Source organism: Microcaecilia unicolor, chromosome 3, assembly GCF_901765095.1.
Source record: "Microcaecilia unicolor chromosome 3, aMicUni1.1, whole genome shotgun sequence".
Classification (NCBI taxonomy): domain Eukaryota; kingdom Metazoa; phylum Chordata; class Amphibia; order Gymnophiona; family Siphonopidae; genus Microcaecilia; species Microcaecilia unicolor.
In genome coordinates, this window is record NC_044033.1 from 173857712 (window position 1) to 173885144 (window position 27433).

Below are 27433 nucleotides of genomic sequence, written 5' to 3' on the forward strand. Positions count from 1 at the left end.
GAGCCCAACCCGCCTCCTGCTGTGCAGTGATTACCTCACAGTGAGTCAGCCAGTGCAAAAGAAAGTTCTCTAGGTGTGACCAGAAATGATACAGTCTGATCACATCTGGTAATTAGCACCCTGCACTGTGTGTTTGTTGTGAAAAAGGAATTATCAGAAGAGATCAGAGGCATTGCTCAACAACACCATCTGCTACTGTGGGCAAGATGCACTAAAGTTGTCGTTAGAGCTGTTCCGTATCGAATTCCATAGCGAATCGGTAGGGAACGGCTATGCATCAAGGAAAGGGAATGCAAATGAGCTACTCGTTGTAGCTCATTTGCATTCTCTATTCCATCGTAAAACAGTCGGCCAATCGGCCGGTTGAGCATGCGCAGAGCAGCAAAGCGTTATGCTGTCTGCTCTGCGCATGCCAAATACGCCTCTGTGCCGCCCGAAGACGCCGCCGCTCACCTGATCAGCTGATATCGGAGAGTGCAGTTGAAAGCGTCCATCACAAAAATAGCCTTCCATTTCGGCCGGGTTTTCAATCAGCTGATATCGGAGAGTGCAGTTGAAAGCGTCCATCACAAAAATAGCCTTCCATTTTGGCCATTATTCACATCCAAATAATAAAAACGTCCTTTTTGGCCGTGCTTCACTCAGCTGAGAGATCTGGAAGTCTCTGAGCCAATCACAGCGCGTTTAGCTGAGGTTAGTTCATCTCATTACAATAGGGTTTCTGCACAATTTGCTCATGTGCATTCCGTTTTCGTTAGCTGCTACCGTCGTCGGGAAAAAGTCTTTAGTGCATGCCAGGGTTTACTACTTGCTCGTTAAGGGCTCGTTAAGTTTAGTGCATCTGGCCCTGTGAGAGGTTCGGAATAGGGATGTGTGGTTAGACATGGCAGGAAACCCCCAACTTTCTTGCAGGAAGAGTCCAAGGCATCACAGCTACAAACCCCATTCCAGCTACCACAAAACAAAAGCAAATGAACAAAAGTTGGAAAAAACACCAGAAAATATTGGTGAATTATCGAAAAGGGAGGGGGCAGTCTGATCTTATGTCCATGTCAAGATGAGGCAAAAGCTGAATGCTAAAGACAAGTATTAATTCATATAGACGTAATATAAATGACATAAAGCAGTCTAATCTGCTGCCTCTATTGAGGAGCACTCTGCATCAGTGACCTTATGATAATTGGAATTCTTTTGATAATTTGCTTATATTTTCCAATATTGCCATATTTTACTCATCTAGTGGAGGGAGCAGTGCTGGACTTGCTGTGGTGGGTGGAGGGAGGGAGGGGAGAAGCATTGTAAACGGTGCTTTTGATGTTAAAGAGTCTGTTTACTAAAGCATAGTAAGATACTGTGTTTCTGTGCCATTTTACTGCAAGAAAATTATCACAGAATTCACTAAATCGTTGTACCACTTGTCACAGTTTAGTGAATTGGGTTACTGCGGCCCAGAGTTGTCATGTTTTAAAAGGGCTGGCCTCTGTAGGAAGTCCTGCTACCCTCATGTAGACATGAGAATTCATTTACATATTGTTATTTATTTATATGCACATTTATTTATTTTTTGTTACATTTGTACCTCGCGCTTTCCCATTCATGGCAGGCTCAATGCAGCAGGCAGTGGAGGGTTAAGTGACTTGCCCAGAGTCACAAGGAGCTGCCTGTGCTGGGAATTGAACTCAGTTCCTCAGGACCAAAGTTCACCACCCTAACCACTAGGCCACTCCTCCAAGCACACCATTTTTTGTCTTTACATATTTTTAAATGTGGAAGGTTTTATTTTATTTTTTGATGAATTTAAATGTTTTATTTTCTTAAAAATTTAATCATCCGTTTAAATTCATATTCATTCTTAAATGCATCTAATTTGTTATTATTATACATACTTTTTTATATAATAGCATTTAAAATTATAAAATTAATTTTAAATATTTAAACGTATATATATGTTTTATATTGTTTTTATAATTTATGTATTCAAAATTTGATTATAGACTCCTAATGCAGGCCTAACGGCCGAAGCACGACGTTGTGTCGAGTCTTTATACCTCAATAAGCATCTTTATTATTATATATCCTTTCAGTCTTTGGAATCCTTGGTCGCCCTCCCACTTTTATTTCATTTCTTGTTGTTGTCCGTGGGGCGTCTAGAGTTCTCCGCCTTCTGGCGGATATTTTTTTTCCACCCTCAGAGTCTCTATCCAGGGCCCCCCCCCCCCCCCAAAAAAAAGTAGTAGTTGTAAGCTTCTGTAAGCTCTACGCTATTCCTAGTTTCCAAGTTTATTTCACACTGCTTACCTCGCTCCATGGCTTTTGCCATCTAGGCAGTTTACATTCTAAACAAATGTTTAAAAAATAACAGAGGGAAAGGGTTAGAATAACATCACAATGAAGGAAAGGGAGCAGAACTATAATATTATATAGAAAAGCAAGGGGAGGAATACAAGGGGACCCACAAGGGAACTCTAATGCCCTGCAGGACTCGCACAGGCTAACGCCTTATGTATATATGTCTAAAAAAAAAGATGGGTTTTCAAGTCTGTTTTGAATTGAGTTAAGGATGTCTGGAGATGCAAGTGAGACAGACGTGAATTTTACAGAAGTGGGCCTTGTACTGAAAAAAATACATTCTCTGATATGTTCATGAAGTATTTCTTTATGACTGGGTATATATAAACGATTTTGTTTAAGGGATCGAAGAATGTGGGCAGGGACATAGCGAATTAAATGGCAATAAACATATGGGGGGGTCTTCCTTTTGTAAAGTTTTGAAAACAAAAAGAAGTTTGTAAATTATCCTTTTTTGTACAAGTAGCCAATGGCCTGTTTTCATATGAAGTGTATGTGATCAAATTTACCTATCCTGTATATCAATTGTAAAGCAGTATTTTGAAGTAATTGTACCCTTTTGAGGTCCTTTACTCTAATCCCTTTATAGAGAGAATTACAATAATCTAACTTCGAGATCACAAGTGAGTGGCCTGAATTACCTCAGCCCTCCATTTACAACCTTTCTATGGAGCCCCTCCCACAAGCTTACTTGAAATTCCCTCGAATCAACTGTTGCTGTAGACGCTGAGTGCTAACATGACCCTAATAGCCATCAGCCAACTTTCAGTTGATCATATTTGATAAGGCTGATCAGTTCATCATCAGTTGAGGGGAATATACTGTTGTGTGAGGAGCATGGTCTCAACACTGGATGATTGGTTAATTGCCTTAGGGCAAAACATGTCACTATAGCGGCCATATTTCTCATCATTTCACAGTGTTAATCACAGAATACTTCGTTTCACTGCTGTAGCAATTGAAGATGTTATCTTTGAATGGTTTTAATACTGCTGGACCTCTAGACCTCAGGTGGTAGGATGTGGATTCTTGGATTGGGTTGCAATGACAAAAGGTGTGCCACAAGGATCTAGTTACTGATTTTCAGCCTGTATGGGTGTCCTCTTTATGATGTCACTCAGGACTGTCCTTACAGGTGTATGAAGACCATATGATTTTTCTTTCTTATGTCGGAGACATCACAGTTACATTACAAGTTACGGCTGATGTGAAAAGAACTCTTGCTGATTGGTTGCTGGCAAATAGCTTGAGATTAAATGATTTTTAAAAAAAAAGCAGATTCACAAGAGTTTATCTTGATTGTAATGTTTCAAACTTATAACTTTTTTAAAGCACAGATTCTTGTGTTTCACTAAGCCGCCTCAGTATTGATTCCAGTTTCATTAAGGGCTCCTTTTACAAAGCCACGCTCGTGATTCTGGCATGACAAATAGAACAAAGCCCATTCAATTCCAATGGACTTTGTTGCATTTGCCACGCCGGAATCACTAGTGCAGCTTTGTAAAAGGGGCCCTAAGTGTTGAAGACAACGTAATTCAAATCTGTTATTGAAGTATAGCATTGAGGAGTAGAAACTGCCTGAGAAAACTCGTGTGAAACAATTGATTAAGAAAGCATTTTAAAAGCTTAAAGGGCAATTCTATTTAGGAGACCTAAATAGAATTGCCCTTTAAGCTTTTAAAATGCTTTCTTAATCAATTGTTTCACACGAGTTTTCTCAGGCAGTTTCTCATGCTTGGAATGCTCTCCTACGGGGAGGTGGTGGAGAGGAAACCGGTAACGGAATTCAAACATGCGTGGGATAAACATAAAGGAATCCTGTTCCGAGGGAATGGATCCTCAGAAGCTTAGCCGAGATTGAGTGGCAGAGCCGGTGGTGGGAGGGGGGGGGGGCTGGTTGGGAGGCAGGGATAGTGCTGGGCAGACTTATACGGTCTGTTCCCTGAAAATGTCAGATACAAATCAAGGTAAGGTATACACAAAAAGTAGCACATATGAGTTTATCTTGTTGGGCAGACTGGATGGACCGTGCAGGTCTTTTTCTGCCGTCATCTACTATGCTATTATGTTATGTTAAATGCAGACACCAGTTGCACGCATTAAGGCGCACTTACGCATGTGAATGATGTCACAAATTGCTGTTTGTATAACTACTCTGTACATCCTAGGTATGCCTAGTTTTATCTTTATGCAACCCGTGGTGAGCTAATTTCTTGGACTATGCGGGACATAAAAATTGTATTAAGATTGATTTGCATGCAAACATGCGAGATGCTATTCTATAAAAGGTGTGCCTAAGCACAACTGCAAGGCCTAGCGATGTGAGCAGCTTCTAGAATACTATGGGGCTAATTTCCAAAGCACAAAGTTCATAGGTCACTATCTGCCTTATTTTCTAAAGTGATGGACGCCCAGATTTCGACCCAAATCGGGAGATGGGCGCCTTTCTCCTGTGGGCGCCCAAATCGGTATAATCGAAAGCCGATTTTGGGCATCTTCAACTGCAATCTGTCATGGAAACGGGCAAAGTTGACGGGGGGGTGTCGGAGGCATGGTGAAGGCGGGACTGGGGCGTAGTTATCGGCCGAGGAGAGATGGGTGCCCTCGGCCGATGATCGAAAAAAGAAAGGCGTTTTTACTGTGAATTTGGGTCATTTTTTTTACCCTTTTTTTCCATGAACAAGTACCTTAAATGACCACATGACCACCGGAGGGAATCGGGGAAGATCACCCCTGACTCCTCCAGTGGTCACTAACCCCTTCCCACCATAAAATAACAGACTTTAAGAACTTCCAGCCTGTATGCCAGCCTCAAATGCCATACCCAGCTCCATCAGAGCAGTATGCAGGTCCTTGGAGCAGTTGTTAGTGGGTGCAGTGCACTTCAGGCAGGTGGACCCAGGCCCATCCCCCCCCTACCTGTTACACTTGTGCTGGTAAATGGGAGCCCTCCAAACTGCCCCCAAAACCCACTGTACCCACATGTAGGTGCCCCCTTCAGCCATAAGGGCTATGGTAATGGTGTAGAGTTGTGGGCAGTGGGTTTTGGGGGGGGGGGATTTGAGGGGCTCAGCACCCAAAGGAAGGGAGCTATGGACTTGGGAGGTACTTAAATTTTTTTTTTTTACCTTTTTATAAGTGCCCCCTAGGTTGCCCGGTTGGTGTCCTGGCATGTGAGGGGAACCAGTGCACTACGAATCCTGGCCCCTCCCAGGACCCAATGCCTTGGATTTGTTTGTTTTTGAGCTGGACGCCTTTGGTTTCCATTATCGCTGGAAAACGAAACCGCCCAGCTCAAATCCGCACAAATCTGATGCATTTGCCCGGCACAAACCGTATTATCGAAAAAAAGATGGACACCCATTTTTTCTGAAAATACGGGCTGTCCCGCCCCTTCACGTACCCGTTCTCGGACATAGACGCCCATGGAGATGGGCGTTCGATTATGCCCCTCCACAGGGCTCATTTTCAAAGGAGAAAAACATCCAAAAAGGGGCATAAATTTGCATTTGGCTGGTTTTCTCACAAAAACATCCAGATTGGTATTTTCAAAACCAGTTTTTAGATGTTTTGCTATGAAGTCTGTCAGAAGTGCATTCAAATCTCAAGGGGGCGTGTCAGGGGTGTGTTAAGGGCAGGATCTGGGCATTCCTAACACTTGGGACGTTTTTCAGCCATAATGCAACAAAACAAAACTATCCAGGACTTAAAACTAAGACATTTTGACCTAGACTTGTTTTTATAATGAATAAGGCACAAAAAGGTGCCCTAAATGACCAGATGACCACTGGAGGGAATCAAGGGCGACCTCTCCTTACTTCCCCATTGGTCTCTAACCCCCTCCCACCCCTAAGAAATGTGGTTAAAAACATTACTTACCAGCCTCTATGACAGCCTGTAAAAACAAGAAAATCCAAAGGACTTGGCTCACCAAAATGGCACTGGTCTCGCGCCCATTAGGTCACATGCCGTGCGGACTATGTGACTGCAGCTGCGAGCAGGGAGGCTCAAAAGATGTAGGCAACTGATGATGTCATCACGGTCAGGGGTGTGGCTTCCTGCCATGCAGTGTTACCGGAAGTTAAGCTCCATCCCCACTGTCTCCCTGCAGTCAGCTGCTGCAGGCTGTCCAACTCCACACATCAGGTCAGCTCCCATAAATTTTTTTTTTTACATAAAATAAGACCATGAGAACAGTATGAGAATTTAAGCACGGTACGGATGAAAGTTACTGAGAGATTCACATTGTCCACGGAAAACAGACTAGCTTTTCCAGAAGTGGAACATGAAGTAAGCTTCAAGGAGTGGGGGGAGAGGTTAACAAACAGCAGGGACAGGGTGAAGACAGGACCTTTGGAAGCTGACTGCAATGGGAATGGGGGAAAAGGTGCACTGTGAGAAGAACTGGGGAGGAGAGAAAGTACTGAGAGGAAGGTGTTGTGGGGGACAAACTAAGAGAAGAGTGTGTCAGGGAAGGGCTGGGGGGGGGGGGCGTGAGAGAGAATGGGGTAGAGATGAGTTGAAGGGGAGAGAATGGGGGGGCAGACTTCATTTTAGGTATATGAGTCTATCTAAACAGCTAGACTGGCCACATCATTGGAGAATGACACTTGCCCCTTGCCCAGTGCACTGGCTGTTTCGTCTTTTGACAGTCCTGGCACTAACAATGAAACACTGTTGCCAAAGTGGCCCCAACTTGAAAAATGGTGAAGATCTCTATGTCACTCTACAGGGAAGAAACTGACATGTGGCTGTTAAACTGAGCAGACCTTGCCTGGGAGTGACAGGGGAGCTGCACATAGGCATTGAAATGAAAGTTTGTTTTTTGAATTTTCCTAAGTCTCATCTCATTCCAGCACTAGATATGTTAAAAAAGTATACTATGGAAGTATTGGGTGTCCCCCTTGAAGGTTTTCCACCAATCACTAAAACCCAATATATCACTGGTACTGGAATAACAAGATTGCCTGTTTCTCCTCAACCTGACTTGAATTTAACGGAATTCCTTGAAAATTCTATGGAAGTTGTAACAGAAAGAACAATATTGTTGGTTACGTTTGCTCTAGAACTGGATCAAAATAATATATTCAGACTTTATTTCCGCCACATGAACTCTCTTTTCCTGGGATCAAAAATACACAAAAAAGAAGAAAAGAGTATTTGTTGCTAAAAGCAAGAGTCCTTCATTTAGGGGGGACTTTTCTTCTCAAATTTCTGTGTAAATGTAATGTTTCTTTGAATTCCACAAATTATATATTTTTTGACCCAGGGAAATTGTTAGAATTTATTTCTATTAAAGAATAATGTTGTAGTAGTCTTTGATCACTAGCGCCAAGCCTCGACTGCGTTCACTCATGTTCCTTCTACTCTATAGATTATAATTGTTTCAATTAATTTGAGATTTAAAAACTATATTTCCTAGATCTTGGATCAATAATTGTGGACTAAACATATGTGAGTTATTTTCTAGTATTATGATTTAATTTGTTTATTATTTTTTCTTTATATTCCCTAATTTATGTTTATTGCATAAATGTAAACGTGAAAATTCATAAATAAAAGAAAAAGAAATGTATGTTTGTTTTTATAAAAGGTTCTGAAAGGTTGCTGTCCATTCTGTGCCTGTAGAATACATTTATAATCAAATAGGCCATCTGACATTCAGAAAGGTCTTATGTAGCATGTGCTGAGGTCTGGTATACTATGAACCATGATGTGGTTTGTGATTTCACCTTGAATTTAGGATTGTAAATACTTTTATTTTGCTTCCCCAGGGCTGGTTTGCTGGAAGAAATTTAGCAATTTCTCAAGTAACCACAAAGTATTTCCTCTGGGTAGATGATGACTTCATCTTCTCAACCAGGACTAAGGTGGAGAAACTGGTGGATGTTCTTGAGAAGACAACTCTGGACCTGGTGAGTACAGCGGGTACAGAAAACGGGGGCAGAGATGCCTGGCTTACCTAGTTTTAAAAATTTAGGGGCTCGTGTCCATTTAGATTGCACTCAGCGAGCCAGCTGCCAATATTCAGCAGCACTTAAACTGGGCAGTGATTCTGACTATTGGTACTAGCTGGTCATTTTGAAAGTGGGCAGGAGAGGGGCATTATAGGAAGTAGAGTCGAGGAAGAGCCAGGAATTACTACTACTACTAATCATTTCTATAACACTACTAGATGTATGCAGTGCTGTATACATTTTATACAGGTACTTTCTCTGTCCCTATAGGGCTCACAATGTAAGTTTTTTTGTACCTGGGGCAATGGAGGGTTAAGTGATTTGCCCAAGGTCACAAGGAGCTGCAGTGGGAATTGAACCCAGGTCAAAGTCCACTGCACTAACCATTAGGCTGTATGGGTGCCAGCAATATTCAGTGCCGATGCCCACATAGCTAACTGGGCTTGTAGGGTCACATAAACAGCAGTCATTACTTTGCTCGGATAGCTATGCAGGTGCTGGTACTGAATATCAGGCAGAACTTGAACAACTATGAATTTGCAACCTACCACTGATCCTTCTCCCCCTGCAACAAGGTTTGATCCCCCATCCTCCCCCCCACAACCATGACCAGTCATTCCTCCCGATCCCCCTTCCTGGCCCCCAACCATGTTTGGTCCTCCCTCTTGCCCCCCCCCAATCCAACCAAGTCCCCTGTGATCCTGAGACTGAGTGAGCCCCCCCCCCCCCCAAGGTCTACCTTAACACAGGCCTGGTGATCTAGTGGTCATTGGGACAGGAGCTCCTGAATGAAAATGGTTGATTCAAACTCTAGTGGTAGTCTTGGGGTGCTACCGTTAAGGGATCAGCTTCTAGCAGTAGTACAATGAGGGGCAGGAGCAAGTGGGATTTGCTCCTGCCTTGATGACTACCAGACCTGTTAAAAGTAGACTCAAGGGAACCTGGTCAACCCTGGGGTGAGGGGGGCCTGCTCAGAATTGGGGGGGGGGGGAGGATCAGACATGGTTGAGGACAGGGGGGGATCGGACATGGTCAGGGGACAGGAGGGGGAAAATGTGGACTTCTCATATGCGGGTCCCAGCTGAAATTCAACTAGGACACTCATAACCCGGCTTAATATCCACTGGAAAGGATGTAGGTATGGGGGACCGTCTAGGATTGGTTTAGGGCAGGAGTTTTCAACCCAGTCCTCAGGACACACCAGTCAGTCTGGTTTTCAATAAATTCACAATGAATTTGCATGAGATAGATTTGTGTGCATTACCTCTGTTGTATACAAATCACATGCAGATTCATTATCAGTATCTTGAAAACATGGCTGGCTGGGTGAGTCACAAGGACTGAACTGAGAAACCCTGATTTAAGGAGTTTGAAAATATAATAATTATGGGAGATATTAATTTTAATTTTGAAGATTAGAATGGTGTGCAGAAGTTGTTCAGGTGATAATTATTTTACTGCAGTAATTATTGTTCCATACTGCCTTGAGTGAATCTCTTAAAAAAAGCAGTAAATAAATTCTAATTAATTATAAGCCTATTTATAAGGGGGACATCACTTGGTCTTAATATTAACATCAATGAATAGACAGGGAGGAGTTTGGATTAAGAATATGGTAACTGAGTCAATAATTTGGTCAGATCATTCTTTATGAGTGGTGGAGTAGCCTAGTGGTTAGTGCAGTGGACTTTGATCCTGGGGAACTGGGTTCGATTCTCACTGCAACTCCTTGTGACTCTGGGCAAGTCACTTAACCATCCATTGCCCCTGGTACAAAATAAGTACCTGAATATATGTAAACCACTTTGAATGTAGTTGCAAAAAAACCTCAGGCAGTATATCAAGTCCCATTTCCCTTTCCTTTTATTAAAGGATCCTTTTATTAAGCTGTGGTAAAACTTAGCTTTAGCACACCCTTACGTTTACCGCAGTTAGGAAATAGTCAATTTTCGCTTTTTTTCTATTAACAGCCATGTGCCAATGTTGCCATTAGAGCGCAGCCATTAAAAAAAATATAGCAGAAGCACTTACCGACACCTATTTTGTATGCAGTAAGGGCCGGTTGGTGTCAGCTAGACAGCAGTGCCTGTGTTGTTTTCAGGTGCAGTGGCTTTGGCCGGCATTGATTAATACAGGCTGTCTTAGTTATGTCATGCCTACAAGGAAACAGGAAGTTACATCAGGAGACAGGACGCAGAAGAGGTCCCCGGACTGGCCAGAACAGGCAACCTGTCATCTTAACTACAAGTAAAAATATTCAAATTGTGACCATCACCTCAGGAACAGCACATACACTGGACATTTTGTTTAAATCAACTGGGCTTTTGTTTGTGTGCTGACTCTACAGGATGTCCTGAACATTTTTATTTTGGAGAACAAGGGCCACCAAAGGCGGCCCTTGCCCCAGAGCCTACTTTCAAATATGGCCAGACACATTTAAATGAGGCATATTTTCAAAGCACTTTGGGAGGCTAAGTTCCATAGGTTTCTATGGAACTTTGGGAGGCTAAGTGCTTTGAAAATGAGCTTGTCACAAAATCCTGCAAAATGACAACCAAAACCTATACTGAAAACTTACACCATAATAGCCCTAACCCACCTATGAAAAGACAGTGCTACAAATATTACACTGGGCCTTAGAGCAGTGTTTCCCTAGGTGGTCCTGGAGTACCCCCTTGCCATTCAGGTTTTCAGGCTATCCACAATGCAGTGACGTAGCCAGAAGGCAATTTTTGGGTGGGCCAACAGGTTGGATGGGTGGGCACTACAACTTTTTTGAAAGAGAAAAAACAGCAACCTGATGCACCCATGCTCTGTCCCTACCGTGCTCCCCATAACTTCAATGAGGGTAGCAGTGCAAATCCAACATATTATATTCACAACATTAAAAATAAAATAATTTTTTGTACCTTTTTGTTGTCTGGTCATTTTATTTTTCAAATCATATTGGTCCCAGTGTCTGATTTCTGCTTCCCCCTGTCTTCTCTTAACTCATTTGCCAGGGTCTCCTGTCCATTTGACATTTCTTCTTTATCCATGTCCAGCATCCATCTCCATTTTCCTATATTTCCTTGTCCAGTATCTCCCCTGTGTTCATATCCCCTCATCCATCATCATTCCTCTGTGCACCTATGCACCCCATGCTCAGCATATCCCTTCTGTGTACCCTTATCTGGTATCTCTCCCCCATCTCTGTGTCCAGCATTGTATTCTATTCCATATCCCCCCCCCCCTTGTCAGGCATTGCCCCCTCTGTGCCCATATGCCATTGCCATCCCCATACAGTATCTCACATTTGTGTGCCTTTCCCCATACTCCCACCTAATGCCCATTATCTCCCTTCTGTATCTGTACACCTCCCTATGTCCCCTTTCTCCCTCCTCCACACCAATGTGTTCCTCTCCTCTCTGATCCTACCCCAACCAGTGTTATGATTCTGCCGGTTTGGCTGAGGGGGAGGGGGGACGTCTCTTCTGATTGGCTGCCAGGGGTTGTGCTGACGTCAGGGGATAATACTTTAGCCTGCAGCTGAAGAGTTTCTCTGCTTTTGCGTTACTTATCTGGTGGTAACAGGAAAGCCTGATAGGTTTCTCTCAGAACGTGCTCTAGGTTCTGACAGGGATCTGTGTTGATTTAGAGTATTCTTTTCCTTCCCTCTGGGTTAGCTGCTGCTGTGTGTGTGTGTGTGTGCCCGTAGCTCTGTAATCAGGGTCAGCTGCTCGTTTGTTTAGTGGGGGCTGGGCATTGCTCAGCCTCCGGGGCTCTGGGCTGAGTGAGAGCGTTCTCCTTTGTTTGTTTGTTTTAAGGATTTCTCTTCCCAGTGTCCTGGCCTGCTGGCTCAGTGAGTTTAACCCTTTGTGTACTGTGTGTATTGTATTCCTGCCTCTGCCAGTGTGTTTGTTTGGATGGGCCCCACTCCCTCTCTGGAGGGGAAGCGTTCTCTCTGATTGTTTGTTGATTTATGGCACTCTCTCTCTGCTGGCTCTACAAGCTTAACCCTTTATGTTCTGTGTGCCTCTGTCTACAGTGGGTTTGAGGCAAAGGCTTTCTGCCTTCCTTTGTGTTTGGTTCCTCTGGCTTCTGCCTGGGGCTCCTACCCTGGTGGGGAGGGGGTTGCTGTGTTAGTTCCCCTGTCCTGCGCTAGTCCCCTGCGTGGGCGTGGCCCGCTCTGGTCCTTTGTTTCCCCCTCTGCCCTATTGCTGGTGTTCAGCGCGTGTCTGGCATCTTGGGGCCCTCTGGGTTCTTTCACCCCTCCCTGTGTGTGATTGGGTTCCAGTTCAGCCGTGAGGCTCGCACGAGTGGCTCTGTCTGCGTGGGTTCCGGTTCGGCCGCGAGGCCCGCCTGTATGCCTATTTCCCTTCTTCCTGAGGGACTGGGGGGAGGGGTAGCTTAGGGGGTATTGTGTAGCTGGGGTGTGCGGTGGTGGGTCGGTCTCCCCTTGGCCTGGGTCGGCGCCCTGCTGGCCTCGGCCAGGGCCCAAGGGCTCACGACCAACCCAACGGATTACAGAACGCAAAAGCCATGAGCTCGACCGATCCATCCCCCATGCAGCTGCTCCAGCAATTGCATGCTCAGCTACAACAGGTATCGGGAGTCGTGAACGCACTGTCTCAACGGGTAGACTCGCTGACTGTCACGGGGGCTGCGGAGGTCCCGCCAGCAGCTATTCCGCCTAGTTCCCACGCATGTGGCCGAGGGATTCGGGTGGCTACGCCCCCGAGGTACGAGGGCGACAGTAAGACCTGCCGGGGGTTCCTCAATCAATGCCAAATTGTCTTCGAGTTGCAGGCCCGGGATTTTCCTTCGGATCGGGCGAAGGTGGCTTATATTATCTCTCTACTGGCAGGCCCCGCTTTGGCCTGGGCCTCGCCCTTATGGGAGAAGAAGGATCCCCTCCTGGATAATTTGGCAGAGTTTTTGAAACAATTTCGGCTCATCTTTGAGGAACCCGGGAAGCCCTCCTCGGCGGCGACTCAGCTGTTGAACCTACATCAGGGGCGACTCTCTCTGGGGGAGTACGCCATCCAGTTTCGGACTTTGGCCGCAGAGCTAGGTTGGGATAACCCAAGCCTGACTGCGGTATTTTGGCATGGTGTCTCGGCCACCATTAAGGACGAACTCACAGGCCGGGAGCTGCCCTCTGATCTGAATGACCTCATCCGTCTCTGTACCCAGGTGGACATCCGGTTCAGGGAGCGGGCCTGTGAATGTCGCGCTGGTCAGCAGGTTGCAGGGGCTAACTCGAGGAGCTCGCACAAGAGCCCTGCTTCCCCGTCGCTGGGTGTGCCCGATGGGTCTGAACCTATGCAGGTTGACCGGGCGGCCCAGGAGAGACAGCGGAGACGCTCTAAGGGGCTGTGCCTGCATTGTGGAGTGAAAGGGCACTTTGTCCGTGAGTGCCCGAAGAGAAAGAAGTCGGGAAACCAGCAGCCCTGATACCGGCTAGGGAGACCGGGTCAGGGCCAAAGTCCTTCTCCCCTTGGATGCAGGTTTTGGTGCCAGTTCTACTGGCGATTAAGGATACCCCTTGTTTTGAGGCGCTAGTTGACTCGGGGGCGGGAGGCAACTTTATCAGCGCGGACCTGGTGCGGGTTCATCAAATTCCTACGATGGAGTTACCTCAGCCCATCACCGTCTCAGCGGCTTGGGGACTGGTTCGGGGAGTTCTCCGCTCCAGAACCGTGCCTATGACCATACGGGTAGGAGTCTTACACAAAGAAGTTATCTCCTTCTACGTCCTTCCATCGGCCACTGAGGCCATAATCCTGGGATTACCCTGGCTTCGCCTGCATAACCCTTGCATTGATTGGGCCCGGGGTGAATTGACGGCGTGGGCCCCGGGCTGCCAGAAGGTCTGTTTGGATAAGGTCTCGCCAGCCCCAGTGACGCTTCCTTTGGATCGAGCCAATGTTATGTTACCGGGGCCCTACAGATCCTTTGGAGATGTTTTTTCCAAACAGCAAGCAGAGATTCTGCCTCCTCATCGCTCCTATGACTGTGCCATAGAGCTACTACCTGGCACTGAACCTCCCCGTGGCCGCGTATACCCCCTATCCCGGCCAGAGACGGAAGCCATGTCCCAGTATATTCGAGAGAACCTAGCTCGAGGCTTCATCCAGCCCTCTAAATCACCCGCGGGGGCTGGATTCTTCTTCGTGGAGAAGAAGGATGGGGGGTTGCGCCCCTGTATTGACTACAGGGGACTCAATGCCATCACGCGGAAGGACAAATACCCCCTTCCCTTGATTTCTGAGATGTTTGACCGCCTCCAGGGGGCCCAGATCTTCTCCAAGCTCGATCTCAGGGGGGCCTACAACCTTGTGCGGATCAAGGAGGGGGATGAGTGGAAGACGGCGTTTAACACCCGCGACGGGCATTACGAATATCTGGTAATGCCCTTTGGACTTGCTAATGCTCCAGCCGTCTTCCAAGCCTTCATGAATGACATCTTCAGGGATCTCCTGTATAAGTTTGTGATGGTCTACTTGGACGATATTTTGATTTTTTCAAGGGCTGAGGAAGAGCACCAGGAGCACCTGAAGACCGTATTGCAGCGGTTGAGGGAGAACCACCTCTATGTGAAATTGGAAAAATGTGAATTCCATCGCTCCGAACTGCTCTTCCTGGGGTACATCATTTCTAACCACGGGCTGCGTATGGACCCCAGTAAGCTGACAGCCATCCTGCACTGGCAGCAACCTACGGGGCGTAAGGCTCTACAGCGCTTCTTAGGTTTTGCCAACTACTATAGGCAGTTTATTTGGAATTACTCGTCCCTGACTGCCCCTCTTACTGCCTTGACTAAGAAGAACGCTGACGCTCGCAACTGGTCGCCTGAGGCGTGTCAGGCCTTTGAGAATCTGAAACAGGCATTTGTTGGAGCTCCAGTGTTGCGCCATCCCAACCCGACAAATAAATTTTTCGTGGAAGTGGATGCATCATCGGTTGGCGTAGGAGCAGTGCTGTCCCAGGCCCACCCCAGTGGGAAACTTCTCCCATGTGCATTCTTCTCTAAAAAGTATACCCCTGCCGAGAAGAATTATGCCATCGGGGATCAGGAGCTATTAGCCATTAAATTGGCCCTGGAAGAATGGCGTCATCTGCTGGAAGGGGCGCAGGAGCCCTTCACGGTGTTCACGGACCATAAAAACCTGACTTATTTACGAGAAGCGAGAAGGCTGAATCCTCGCCAGGCCCGGTGGGCACTATTCTTCTCCCGCTTTGATTTCATTCTGACCTATCGTCCAGCGGAGAAGAACATCAAGGCAGATGCCCTCTCCAGGTCCATGGAGGCTGACCTGGAGGAAGAACCCCTGCAGTATGTAATTAAACCTGATGTCATTGTGCCCGCGATGACGCTAGCAGTACCTGCAGGTATGACCTTTGTGCCACCCCGGCTGAGAGAAAAGACACTCCAATGGGGGCATGCCTCTCGAATGGCAGGACATCCCGGGATCCTGGGAACCAAGCGGTTCATCTCCCAGCAGTATTGGTGGCCTTCACTTGATCGGGATGTGCAGGAATTTGTGGCTGCGTGTCCTGAGTGCGCCCAGCATAAGGCTGACCGTCGGAGACCCCAGGGGTTGCTGATGCCTTTACCGGTACCTGAGAGACCGTGGACCCACATTGCCATGGACTTTGTTACGGATCTGCCTAACTCTGAAGGGCACACAGTTGTCTTGGTAGTGGTGGACCGGTTTTCTAAAATGGCCCACTTCATACCCATGCCTACCCTTCCTTCGGCGGTGAAGCTGGCACAGTATTTCATCAGCTCTATTTTTCGTCTCCATGGTCTGCCAGAATCTATTACCTCTGATCGAGGAGTACAGTTTGTCTCAAAGTTCTGGAGAGCCCTGAATCGGGCCCTTGAAGTAAAGCTGAACTTTTCGTCGGGATATCACCCACAATCCAATGGCCAAACAGAACGAGTGAACCAATGCTTGAAGCAGTTCCTACGGATGTATGTCAATGAGCACCACAACAACTGGAGTCAGCTGCTGCCTTGGGCAGAATTCGCTCATAACAACCGAGTGAGCTCGGCCACGGGCGCGTCGCCCTTTTACATCGTATATGGACGACACCCGCGGATACCAGCCCCCTTGAAAACCAACTTGGATGTCCCGGCAGCGGTTGATGCGGTGACCTCGCTCCAAGCAATTTGGTCATCAGTTCAGAAAGCGCTGCGAGTGACCTCCACTCGTATGAAACGCCAAGCGGATCGGTCTCGCAGAGTGGAACCGCACTTCCAGCCTGGCGACTTGGTGTGGTTGTCCACGCGTAATCTTCGTCTGAAGATTCCCTCCTCCCGCTTTGCACCTCGATTTGTGGGCCCGTATCCCATTGTGAGGCAAGTGAATCGGGTCTGTTATCAGCTAAAGTTACCACCTACATTACGGGTACATAACACCTTTCATGTGTCCTTGCTGAAGCCTGTGATTCTGAGAAAAGGGGCTTTGCCCGCGTTGCCTGCTAGTCCAGCCATCTCCGCCTCCCAGGGGGAATACGAAGTCCGGGATGTCTTGGATGCAAGGCGCTTCCGGGGACATCTCCAGTATCTCATTGCGTGGATGGGATATGGACCGGCAGACAATTCCTGGGAGGACGCTACTCATGTCCACGCGCCAATCCTAGTCAGACGGTTCCATCGCCTTTTCCCTCACAAACCTAAACCTCGTGGACGGGGTAGGGGGGGCCCTTGAAGGGGGGGTGATGTTATGATTCTGCCGGTTTGGCTGAGGGGGAGGGGGGACGTCTCTTCTGATTGGCTGCCAGGGGTTGTGCTGACGTCAGGGGATAATACTTTAGCCTGCAGCTGAAGAGTTTCTCTGCTTTTGCGTTACTTATCTGGTGGTAACAGGAAAGCCTGATAGGTTTCTCTCAGAACGTGCTCTAGGTTCTGACAGGGATCTGTGTTGATTTAGAGTATTCTTTTCCTTCCCTCTGGGTTAGCTGCTGCTGTGTGTGTGTGTGTGTGCCCGTAGCTCTGTAATCAGGGTCAGCTGCTCGTTTGTTTAGTGGGGGCTGGGCATTGCTCAGCCTCCGGGGCTCTGGGCTGAGTGAGAGCTTCTCCTTTGTTTGTTTGTTTTAAGGATTTCTCTTCCCAGTGTCCTGGCCTGCTGGCTCAGTGAGTTTAACCCTTTGTGTACTGTGTGTATTGTATTCCTGCCTCTGCCAGTGTGTTTGTTTGGATGGGCCCCACTCCCTCTCTGGAGGGGAAGGGTTCTCTCTGATTGTTTGTTGATTTATGGCACTCTCTCTCTGCTGGCTCTACAAGCTTAACCCTTTATGTTCTGTGTGCCTCTGTCTACAGTGGGTTTGAGGCAAAGGCTTTCTGCCTTCCTTTGTGTTTGGTTCCTCTGGCTTCTGCCTGGGGCTCCTACCCTGGTGGGGAGGGGGTTGCTGTGTTAGTTCCCCTGTCCTGCGCTAGTCCCCTGCGTGGGCGTGGCCCGCTCTGGTCCTTTGTTTCCCCCTCTGCCCTATTGCTGGTGTTCAGCGCGTGTCTGGCATCTTGGGGCCCTCTGGGTTCTTTCACCCCTCCCTGTGTGTGATTGGGTTCCAGTTCAGCCGTGAGGCTCGCACGAGTGGCTCTGTCTGCGTGGGTTCCGGTTCGGCCGCGAGGCCCGCCTGTATGCCTATTTCCCTTCTTCCTGAGGGACTGGGGGGAGGGGTAGCTTAGGGGGTATTGTGTAGCTGGGGTGTGCGGTGGTGGGTCGGTCTCCCCTTGGCCTGGGTCGGCGCCCTGCTGGCCTCGGCCAGGGCCCAAGGGCTCACGACCAACCCAACGGATTACAACCAGCTTCTCTTTCTCTCTTTCCATCCCCTTATGCATCTGGCTCTTTCTCCCATTGTGGGTTCAGCATTTGACTCCCTCTTCCTTTATCCCCTTGGCCAGCATCTCTCTCCCTTCTCTCTAACCCCTTCTATAGGTCTAGCACCTTTCTCTCTTTGCTCCAACCCTCCTTGCAAGTCCACATCTCTCTCCTTTCCCTTCAGCCATCCCCTGCATATCCAGCACCTCTCTTCCAGCCCCCCCTACATGCCCAGCACCTCTCTACCTTTCATCCAGCCCCCCTACATATTCAGCACCTCTCTCCTTCATTTCAACTGTCAGCATATCCAGCACATCTCCCCTTTCCCTCCAACTTCCCCCCCGCATATCCAGCTCCACTCCCCTTCCCTACAACCCCCCCTGCAATTCCACCACCTCTCCTCTTCCCTCCAACCTTCCCCCTGCAAATCCAGCACCTCTCCCCTTCCCTCCAACCTTCCCCCTGCAAGTCCAGTACCTCTCTCCCTTCCGTTCTCTCCAACCCCCTGCCCCTCACAAGTCTAGCACCTCTCCCTTCCCTTCAGCCCACTCCCCTTGCAGGGCCAGCAGCCTTCCCTTCAGCCCCCTCCCCTTGCAGGGCCAGCACCCCATTGTCTTCCTCATCCCCCCAACACACATCCAGAACCTCTCTCTTCCCTTCAGCCCCCTCCCCTTGCAGGGCTAGCTCCCCATTGTCTTACCCCCCCCCCCCCCCAACACACATCCAGAACCTCTCCCTTCCCTTGCAGTGCCAGCAGAGACCACTGTCTTCCTCACTCTCTCCCACCCCCGCCGCAGTGCTTGTATTCAACACTATCGGTGCTGCATCCCCCTGCACCTCATAGTCTTCCACCCCCCGCGGCAGCGCTTGCAATTTGCACATACTTGACTGCCTTTACCCGCCATTCAAGGACCAAGAACCCTCCCACGTCTATCAGCGATCCCTCTTTCATTCCCCAGTCCATCAAATCTCCCCATTCTTAATCCAGCGTCTTTCCCTCCCTGCCCCCACCACAATCCGACGTCTCTCCCTCATTTTCAAATTCCCCGCTGCGCTCCCGCGTCCTCCTACCTTCAAATTCGACGCTTTCGATCGTCCCGCCTCCTCCGACCTGCTCTGGGACCTTCCCTTTGCCGCGTGCGTTCCAGCCTAGGTAAACAGGAAGTTGAATCAGCACGGCAGAGGGAAGGCCCCAGAGCAGGACATCACGCCGCAACTGTAGCTGTCAGGCAGCGCCGAGCAAATTACAAGTGCTGCCGCAGGGGTGGGAGGCGGCGCTACGGTGGGGGTGGGAGAGGGTGAGCCGGCGAGGAGACACGGCGAGGGACTCTGGATGGGCCTGAGACAAAACCACCCGTAGCTACGCCCCTGCCACAATGAATTTGTGGATATCCTGAAAATCTGACTGACAAGGGGGTATTCCAGACCAACTTGGGAAACACTGCCCTGGGACACCAAACTTACCTCACTTTAACAGCCCTAACCCACCTATTAGAAGACAGTGCTATATATATTACACTGGGGTCTAGAGCACCAATATAGCTACTAGTGAGAAACTGCAGCACGCTGCACTGTTACATATTCCTACACAGACACTACATGCTAGCAGAATTCTTCATGTCAGTCACACATGCATGCAGAACATGGATATACCCTCGTCTAATACAGAATAGGGAGCCACAAAAGAAACACGGACAAAAGTTGAAATAGAAACTCCCTCCATTCTGCCTAAGAAAGCCAGACTCAGTGCAATACTGGTAAAAGAGATACAGAAATGCATTTTCTTCTGTACTTTGCAAAATAAAAATGGAAAAAAAAGAAAACATGTACATTTTACAAAGCAGGTACATCTCAGTCCTTACAAAGTGTTACATAAAAATATTTTTTTTCTTTTCTAACTTTGTTGTCTGGGAATTTAATGTTCTAATTGGGTTGGTCCCAGTCTTTTTTCTTTTTTTTGCACGTTCCGTGAGTCAGTGTTCCAAATTCTTTTCCAGGTTGGCCTTTCCATTTCTTCTTTCTTTCCTTCTCTCAATCTGTCTGGCATTGATCTTTCACTTTATGTCCCCACTATCAGATGTGTACCTCTGTATTTTTTTTTTTCATGAACAGCTGACTTAGAACATAAGAGTAGCCATACTGGGTCAAACCAATGGTCTTTCTAGCCTAGTATCCTGTTTCCAACAGTGGCCAAGCCAGGTCACAAGTACCTGGCAGAAAGCCAAATCGTGGCAACATTCCATGCTAACAATCCCAGGGCAAGCAGTTGCTTCCCCATGTCCTCAGGAACTTGTCCAAACCTTTTTTTAAATCCAGAGATACACTAACCACTGTTACCACATCTTCTGACAAAGAGTTCCAGAGCTGGTGTTATAAAAATGGAAGTAAAATTAAATTAAACTCTCCTTTCATTGGGGCACATGGAATCGCATCTTCAAGTCATCTGTTTTGTAGAAGTTTATATTGTAGATATACAAATGGATTATTCTGTTTTGAGGCATGTTTCAGGGACAAGTGGTTTTATAAGTCAAAATATATATATATATTTTGTTTCATGCATATTTCTTCTGTTTGAACATAACTAAATGGGTTATAAGCCCATAATGCAGTCCACTGGTTTTCTTATATTTTGTTCTTGTGATGACTTGCACTGTGCCAAAACTGAAAACTCTTCTCTCTATCTTGTCAATTAATAAAAGGAGCTCATTATGAACACTATCCAACATAAAAGGTTGTTTTGTGGCGGTACATGAGGAATTGCATATATACCCAACTAGGATTTAAAAGTCTGTCCTTTAATGATGCTGCATGTTCAGAAATCATAGCAATAAGTATAGACCATTATTCAAATATTATCACATGCACACACCAGAACAGGCATCCATACACACATTGCAAAACAACAACTTCTAAAGAGTACATCCAAAACTTATTTTTTTATTTTCTCATTTCCATCTTCCAAAATTTTAGACAGCAGATGTACAGATCAGCAGGACCCAAAGCAGTCCAAAACAAGTAAAGAAAAAAACAACATTTTTTTATACCTAATTGTTCAACCATCCTTAGGATTCACCTTTGGGTTTAAGAATCAAACCCACGTGCATGCAAGGACTGAATAAACGAATTAAAACAAAGTTTAAAGCAAATGTCCTTAATATGTAATACCTGGTAGCAATAATGAAACAATGATGGAATATTCAGTAGTAAGCAGCCTGAGCCAACAGAGTTATTTTCCACTGAACATAATTAACTTCGTATGAACTTGGTGGCTAATAGTGGGCTGAACTGTACAATGTTGGCACATTTAGACTGACTGGACAGAACTTCTGCATAAAGAATGCCCTCCCCTCATTATTCAATGCCTCTCTGCGAAATAGTAGTAATAAAAAAGGCAAGAGCATTTTTGTAATATACCACTGTAATTCACAAAACATAAGGAGCAAGTTCCCACATGCCATCTCTATCTTTTGATGTAGGCACAGGGAAAAAAAAGATATTAAATGCTCCCTGGTTTTAACCTAATTAATGTTTTAAAATATATGTATATATATATATATACTTTTAAATAGTAAGTCTGATTGTTAAGCACCTGAAAACATTTCTGCATGCATGATTAGCTTTTTGCTTATTGGAGAGAACCGGGGGGGGGGGGGGGGGGGGGGGGGCGCCGTCTCTGAAATCCGCCCAGGTAGCCATTTAAAAGGAACTGAAAAGATTAAAAACAAAACATAAACCTTCCCCCTTGCCTGCAGATTGGAAATCCAGAGGAACTGTTGGGTTGTTCGCTCAGCAGTGGGTGGTGGTTCTGGGCTCCCTATCTGCTTCCCTTCCTTCCTGTCTTTCTCCTGCCTGCCTGCAGATCTGCGAGCATCTTGGAGGGGTTGATAGCTTCTGCAAACAACCAGTGCCGTGGAGGCAGAACCTGTTCCAGTTCCATCCCCAGCAGCCTACACACACACAGTCAGCGAGCCAGCCACAAGAGACAGAGCACACAGCACACGCCGTGAAATGGTCCCTTACCCCAGTACAGCCAGCAGTCAGAGAAGAAGAACAGCTCACACAACCGAGGCCAAGTGCTGAACAGCCTGCACCACAGACACCGAGCCAGCCATGCTTGAGCTGAGGAGGGCCCTGGGCCTTGGCCCCCGCTGCTCTGTCAACGACATTCTTCTTCTCCTGGCTTCAAGCAGTGCAGGCAACAGTGTGAGGGCGGGAGACAGGAGTGTGCAGGCACCGGGCAGCTCACAGCAGCAACAATCTGTTCACTTCTTCGTGTGCTGTTAGGGCAGGCACGGCAGGCGACGACGACAATCCACATCATCCTGTTCTGGCACCGCACGCAAGTGGGAAGGTGGTGGTGCATGCGCATAGGTGCCGTTTTTTTGACATCTATTTGGGGGAGCGACCGCTTCCCCTGCGTCCCCCTTGCTACGCCTCTGCTTTTAAGCTGTGGTAAGCATGCAGTAACACTTACTGCAGCTTAGTAAAAGGACCCCTGAAGGAAAAGTCCATGGTCTGTTTTTGAGATGGACATGGGGGAAGCCACTGCTTGTCCTGAAATTGGTAGCATGGAATGGTGTTACTAATTGGGTTTCTGCCAGGTACTTGAGGCCTGGATTGGCCACTGCTGGAAGCAGAATACTGGGCTACATGGACCATATGGCTATTCTTATGTTCTAATTTTTCAAATAGGGAAAGGGAAATGGGACTTGATATACCGCCTTTCTGAGGTTTTTGCAACCACATTCAAAGTGGTTTACTTATATTCAGGTACTTATTTTGTACCAGGGGCAATGGAGGGTTAAGTGACTTGCCCAGAGTCACAAGGAGCTGCTGGGAATTGAATTCAGTTCCTCAGGATCAAAGTCCACTGCACTAACCACTAGGCTACTCCTCCACTCATTTGAATAATAGGGACATTCTGGGGCCCTTTTACTAAGGCGCGTAGGTGCCTACGTGTCAGTCTGGAACTACCGCCCGGCAACCGCGTACCCCAGGCGGTAATTCTTTTTTATGTGCATCCGATACGCGCGTACGTATATATTTTTTTATTTTCTACCATGTGGCACTAACTGGGCAGTAATCGACAGTGTACGCGCGCTGACGATTACCGCCTGGTTAAAGAGTAAGACCTTACCGCTAAGTCAGTGGGTGGCGGTAAGGTCTCGGGCTCAAAATGGACGTTCACCAATTTTTATTTTGCCGCGCATCCATTTTTGCACCCTCCCCCCCTCAAAATGTCCTTTTTGTTTTGCAGGCGCACTGAAAAATGGTTCTGTGCGCATCTAATACATGTGTCTACAACAGCCAGGCCATTTTACGTCACACCTTAGTAAAAGGACCCCACAATATGAGTAAAAAAGGAGAAGCAATGGAGCCAATGTAAAACAAAAGAACTAAGGGGCTCTTTCACTAAAATGTGGTAGGGCTATCGTGCAGATAGTGCACACCAAATCAACAATACCGCCGGGGTAGTGCGGGTGCCCAGCAGTAATTCCAAAGTTGGTGCGTGCTGTTTCCCATGGTAGAAAATAATTTTCTACCACAGGGGGGCATTCCCGGTGGTAATAGGTAATAGCGCGGCCTGATCACTGCACGAGTAGCGCGTGAGCCCTTGCTACCAAGTAAATAGGTGGCGGTAAGGGCTCAGGCAGTAAATAGCTGCATGGCAATTTACTGCCCCATTTTAAAAAGGCCTTTTTACCCGCCACAGTAAAAAAAAAAAAAAAAAGACCCAGTGTGCGCCAATTTCACATGTCCAAATTAGCACAGGCCACTTTTGACCGCAGCTTATTAAAGGAGCCCCTAACTGAGAAACAGAGGAAAGAATGAATGGACGTTTTAGGATTAAAAAAATACACAAAAACTGATGCTGAAGTTGCAGCAAGAGCCCGAAATAAAGGCATCTCCCTTGTATACTGAGGCCTTTATGGAAAGGAAGCAAGAATGTAGAAAACAGCAGTGATTATGGAAGAAATATAAGGATAGGGAGAATTATAATCAATGTAGACAGGAAATAAAGGAATATAAAATAAGTATTTCTATACACTGTTATTATTACGGAGGATTCCAGCAGTATAGTATGCTGTAGTGGGAAAATAAGAAACTGGTGCTGAAGCGTTGTGAGGTTACATGCGCTTTGGATCCGCGGCCTTCAAGATTGGTAAATTTGTAAAATAAGGATAATAGGGTGTTTAACGCCATTTGTAAATGAAACTTTGAGAGAAGGTTGACAGGGAAATACCCAATGTACCTGAATGTAACCCACCTTGAGCTACTACTGAAAAGGTGTGAGCAAAATCCAAATAAATAAATAAATTTGGCACTCCTTTGGTAGAGGTTTAGATGCTGTCTGCACTCATTTATCTTTCATAGGTTTATTTTCATTTATTTTCATCCATTTATGTACTTTCCTCAAGTAAACGTTCATGGCCATAATCTAACTTCGCCTTTACATTTCACTTCTGTCTGTAAAGATCTGAGACAGGTCACATCAGGAGAGAACCTTATAGCACTGACTGTAGTAATTATAGACTGACTGTGAATATTCCACTTCTGGAAGAGCAGTTGAAAGAGTATCTAGATGGTTGTGAGTTCTTAGGTTCTTCACGGTCTGGATGGAAAAGTGGGTGTAGTACAGAGACAGTATTGCATGGGATGATGAATGAACTGCAGAGTGTGACAGAAAAGGGGGCTGAAGTGATCCTTATGCAGGATCATAATAAACTGTTACTAAAATTAAGGGGCCCTTTTATTAAAGAGCATTAAGCACTTAGCATGGGGTTTACCATACGGTAACTGATAGAGCACAAGTGTAGTAAGGGTTTTTGCAATGTTTTAACAGTTGCCATGAGGTAAAAATCCATGCATTAAGATGTTCTTTTACTAAGCTGCAGTAAAAAGTGGCAGGTGCTGTGATTAGCGCGTGGGTATCCCGCGCACTCCGGCCACTTTTAGCACGGAAATTTAAATTTTTTGGTTATTTTTGTAATGGCACACCGTGATTTCCCCATTAGGGAAATTAGGAGGTGGTGAGGGCTCCTGCGCTGCTCCCATGCTAAACGGGTAGCACGCAGTAATATGCCTGCACTACTCGATTAGCACAGGCATTCCTACTCTCCATTCCCAATCCTACTATGATTCCTGTAATATAAAAATCTGATAAATTAGTTAATAGGACCATCAGAGAGAGGTGTGCTTCCTTAAGAGACGCTGCTCCTATACATAGGACGTGGATAACACCCAGTTCTTCATCGGTCCGTTATATGGGTTGAAAACCCTTTTTGATATCTTTTTATAACTTTTTTTTGACTTGACGTCTTTTTTCCAATTTATTTCAATTTCCACAATTATTAATCATCAACTATGAATGAGACATATTAAGATTACTTATCTTGATCTGTTACTTTAAACTGTTCTGGTAGAGAATTCGTGTTCTTTTATATTTGATAAATTGGGACTCAGAGTGCCGACATGTGTTTCGCCTAGCTGTATCAAGGCAAGTTCCTAAAGAGATGAAATTTCATTTGTTAAGTCTACCTGAGGTTTGCAATGAAATGTTAAACACTTTTGTCCTCTGATAGTCACTTACCTCAATGTTTTAAATGAGTCAGGAGTCTCTCTTGGCCACTTAAATCACTTTGAATATCAGGTCCTATGTGTGTGAAGTTGTTGCCACTCAGAATGGTGCATAGTTATACTTTTAATTGTATTCATTTATTTGTGGATTTTATAAACTGCACTATCACTGTTCTATCAAAACAGTGTACACAGAAAAAATTAGATCTGCAAGACAACTATAACACAGCCGACAGGATCAGCCAAAAGATGTAGACAGAAACAATAAGCCAAGGGGATGTGTAGCGCAACAGTAATTTTCCAAAGAACATCATTTTGAAGATTTGAAAATCAAATAAATAAGCATGCATACTCTCTCACCCTTTTAGTTCTTTTCCAGGCCACCATTATGCACAACCTCACAGCTTACAAACCCTCAGCTGGCTCTTATTAGAAAGTCATGCACTCTGTTTACTCTTCTCCAGCTGTCCTACTGCCCACTTTTCCACTGTTTTCTCCTCCATCCCTTCCAGAGATATAGGCTACATACCAAAGTGCTTTTCATTATATCTTCAAATCCTATCAGCACTCTGTGTCCTCTGCCCCAGGGGCTGTGAATACTAGTCCAGGAACAATGCCAATTTGAAGAATAGGAACCTAGGCTGGGAATGGAATCCAGGCTTTTTCCCTTTTCACAGCTTAGCAGTGGAACAGCCCCACCTAGTGGACAACATGTTGAAAACATTAACTTCATTGCTTGTTTCAGCTTGCAATTTCTCAGCTGAACTTAGGGCCCTTTTACTAAGCTGTGGTAAAAGGGGGCCCTATAGTGGTAGCCGTTTTTGCCATGAGCTGATGTCCTTTTTACCACAGCAAGTAAAAGGCCCGAAAAAAGAAATGGCCATACAGTAAGTTTGCACTTATCGCATGGCATGGCCATTTCAGAGGGAACTCTTACCACGTGGCGGTGCTGCCAGATTACCACCCCTGTGGTAATATTTTTCTGGAATTTCCGGTAGTGCTGGAAATGCCTCGCACTAGGGGTGGAACTACTGCTGAAGGCCACGTTAGGCCTGTGGTAGTTCTGATTTGCCGCGCAGCTACCCTTTAGTAAAAGGTCCCCTTAATGCACAGCTCACCGAGAAAACTAGGCTGAGAAAGGAAAGAGATATTGGAGAAGAACAGCAGCTAGGGGATGCAAGGGCAGGGACAGAGCTTGGTTTGTTTGGCCCTCCCAAGCAAAAAGCTGTTCTGTTACCTGCATAAGTTCCACCCACACAAACCTGGTGGGGGGGAGGGGGGGGGGTCAGTCACACTGACCCAGTGGCTGTACTTACTTTTAACAATAGATTCACAGAGCCTTCTGACATTTTCAGTCAATAAAATTAGCTGAATAATTCCCTCTCTGGCAAATGGAGAAGCAATGAAGCACATCATTTCCAGCTGCTGGGGTCAAGGACTCATGATAACAGCCACAAAATATGTAAGAAAAGCCATGCTGTGTGAGCATCAAGCCTGGTATCCTGTCTCTGACAGTATATGTGGTGTACAAAAGTAGTAGCCAAATACCAACAAAAAAAGCCAGTCAATAGAAATAGAATAAAATAAAACATAAAAAAGAAAATAAGATGATATCTTTTTTTTATTGAACTAACAATACATTTTTTGATTAGCTTTCGAAGGTAGCCCTTCTTCGTCAGGTCAGAAATAAGCAAATTTTGTCACTGAAATACTTTGATGTTTCACTTATATATGCTGTTA

The 27433-nt window shown here is 46.3% G+C and overlaps 1 protein-coding gene across 2 annotated transcripts in view; it reads left to right on the plus strand.

Annotated features, from left to right (window-relative positions):
• The window catches only part of B4GALNT1 (beta-1,4-N-acetyl-galactosaminyltransferase 1), a 367142-nt gene that overhangs the window by 312742 nt on the left and 26967 nt on the right, over positions 1 to 27433 (plus strand). For both annotated transcript variants that reach the window (XM_030196595.1, XM_030196596.1), the window contains exon 10: positions 8124 to 8264. In XM_030196595.1, coding sequence (XP_030052455.1) covers positions 8124 to 8264 — 141 coding nt within the window. The remainder of the gene's footprint in view (positions 1 to 8123; positions 8265 to 27433) is intronic.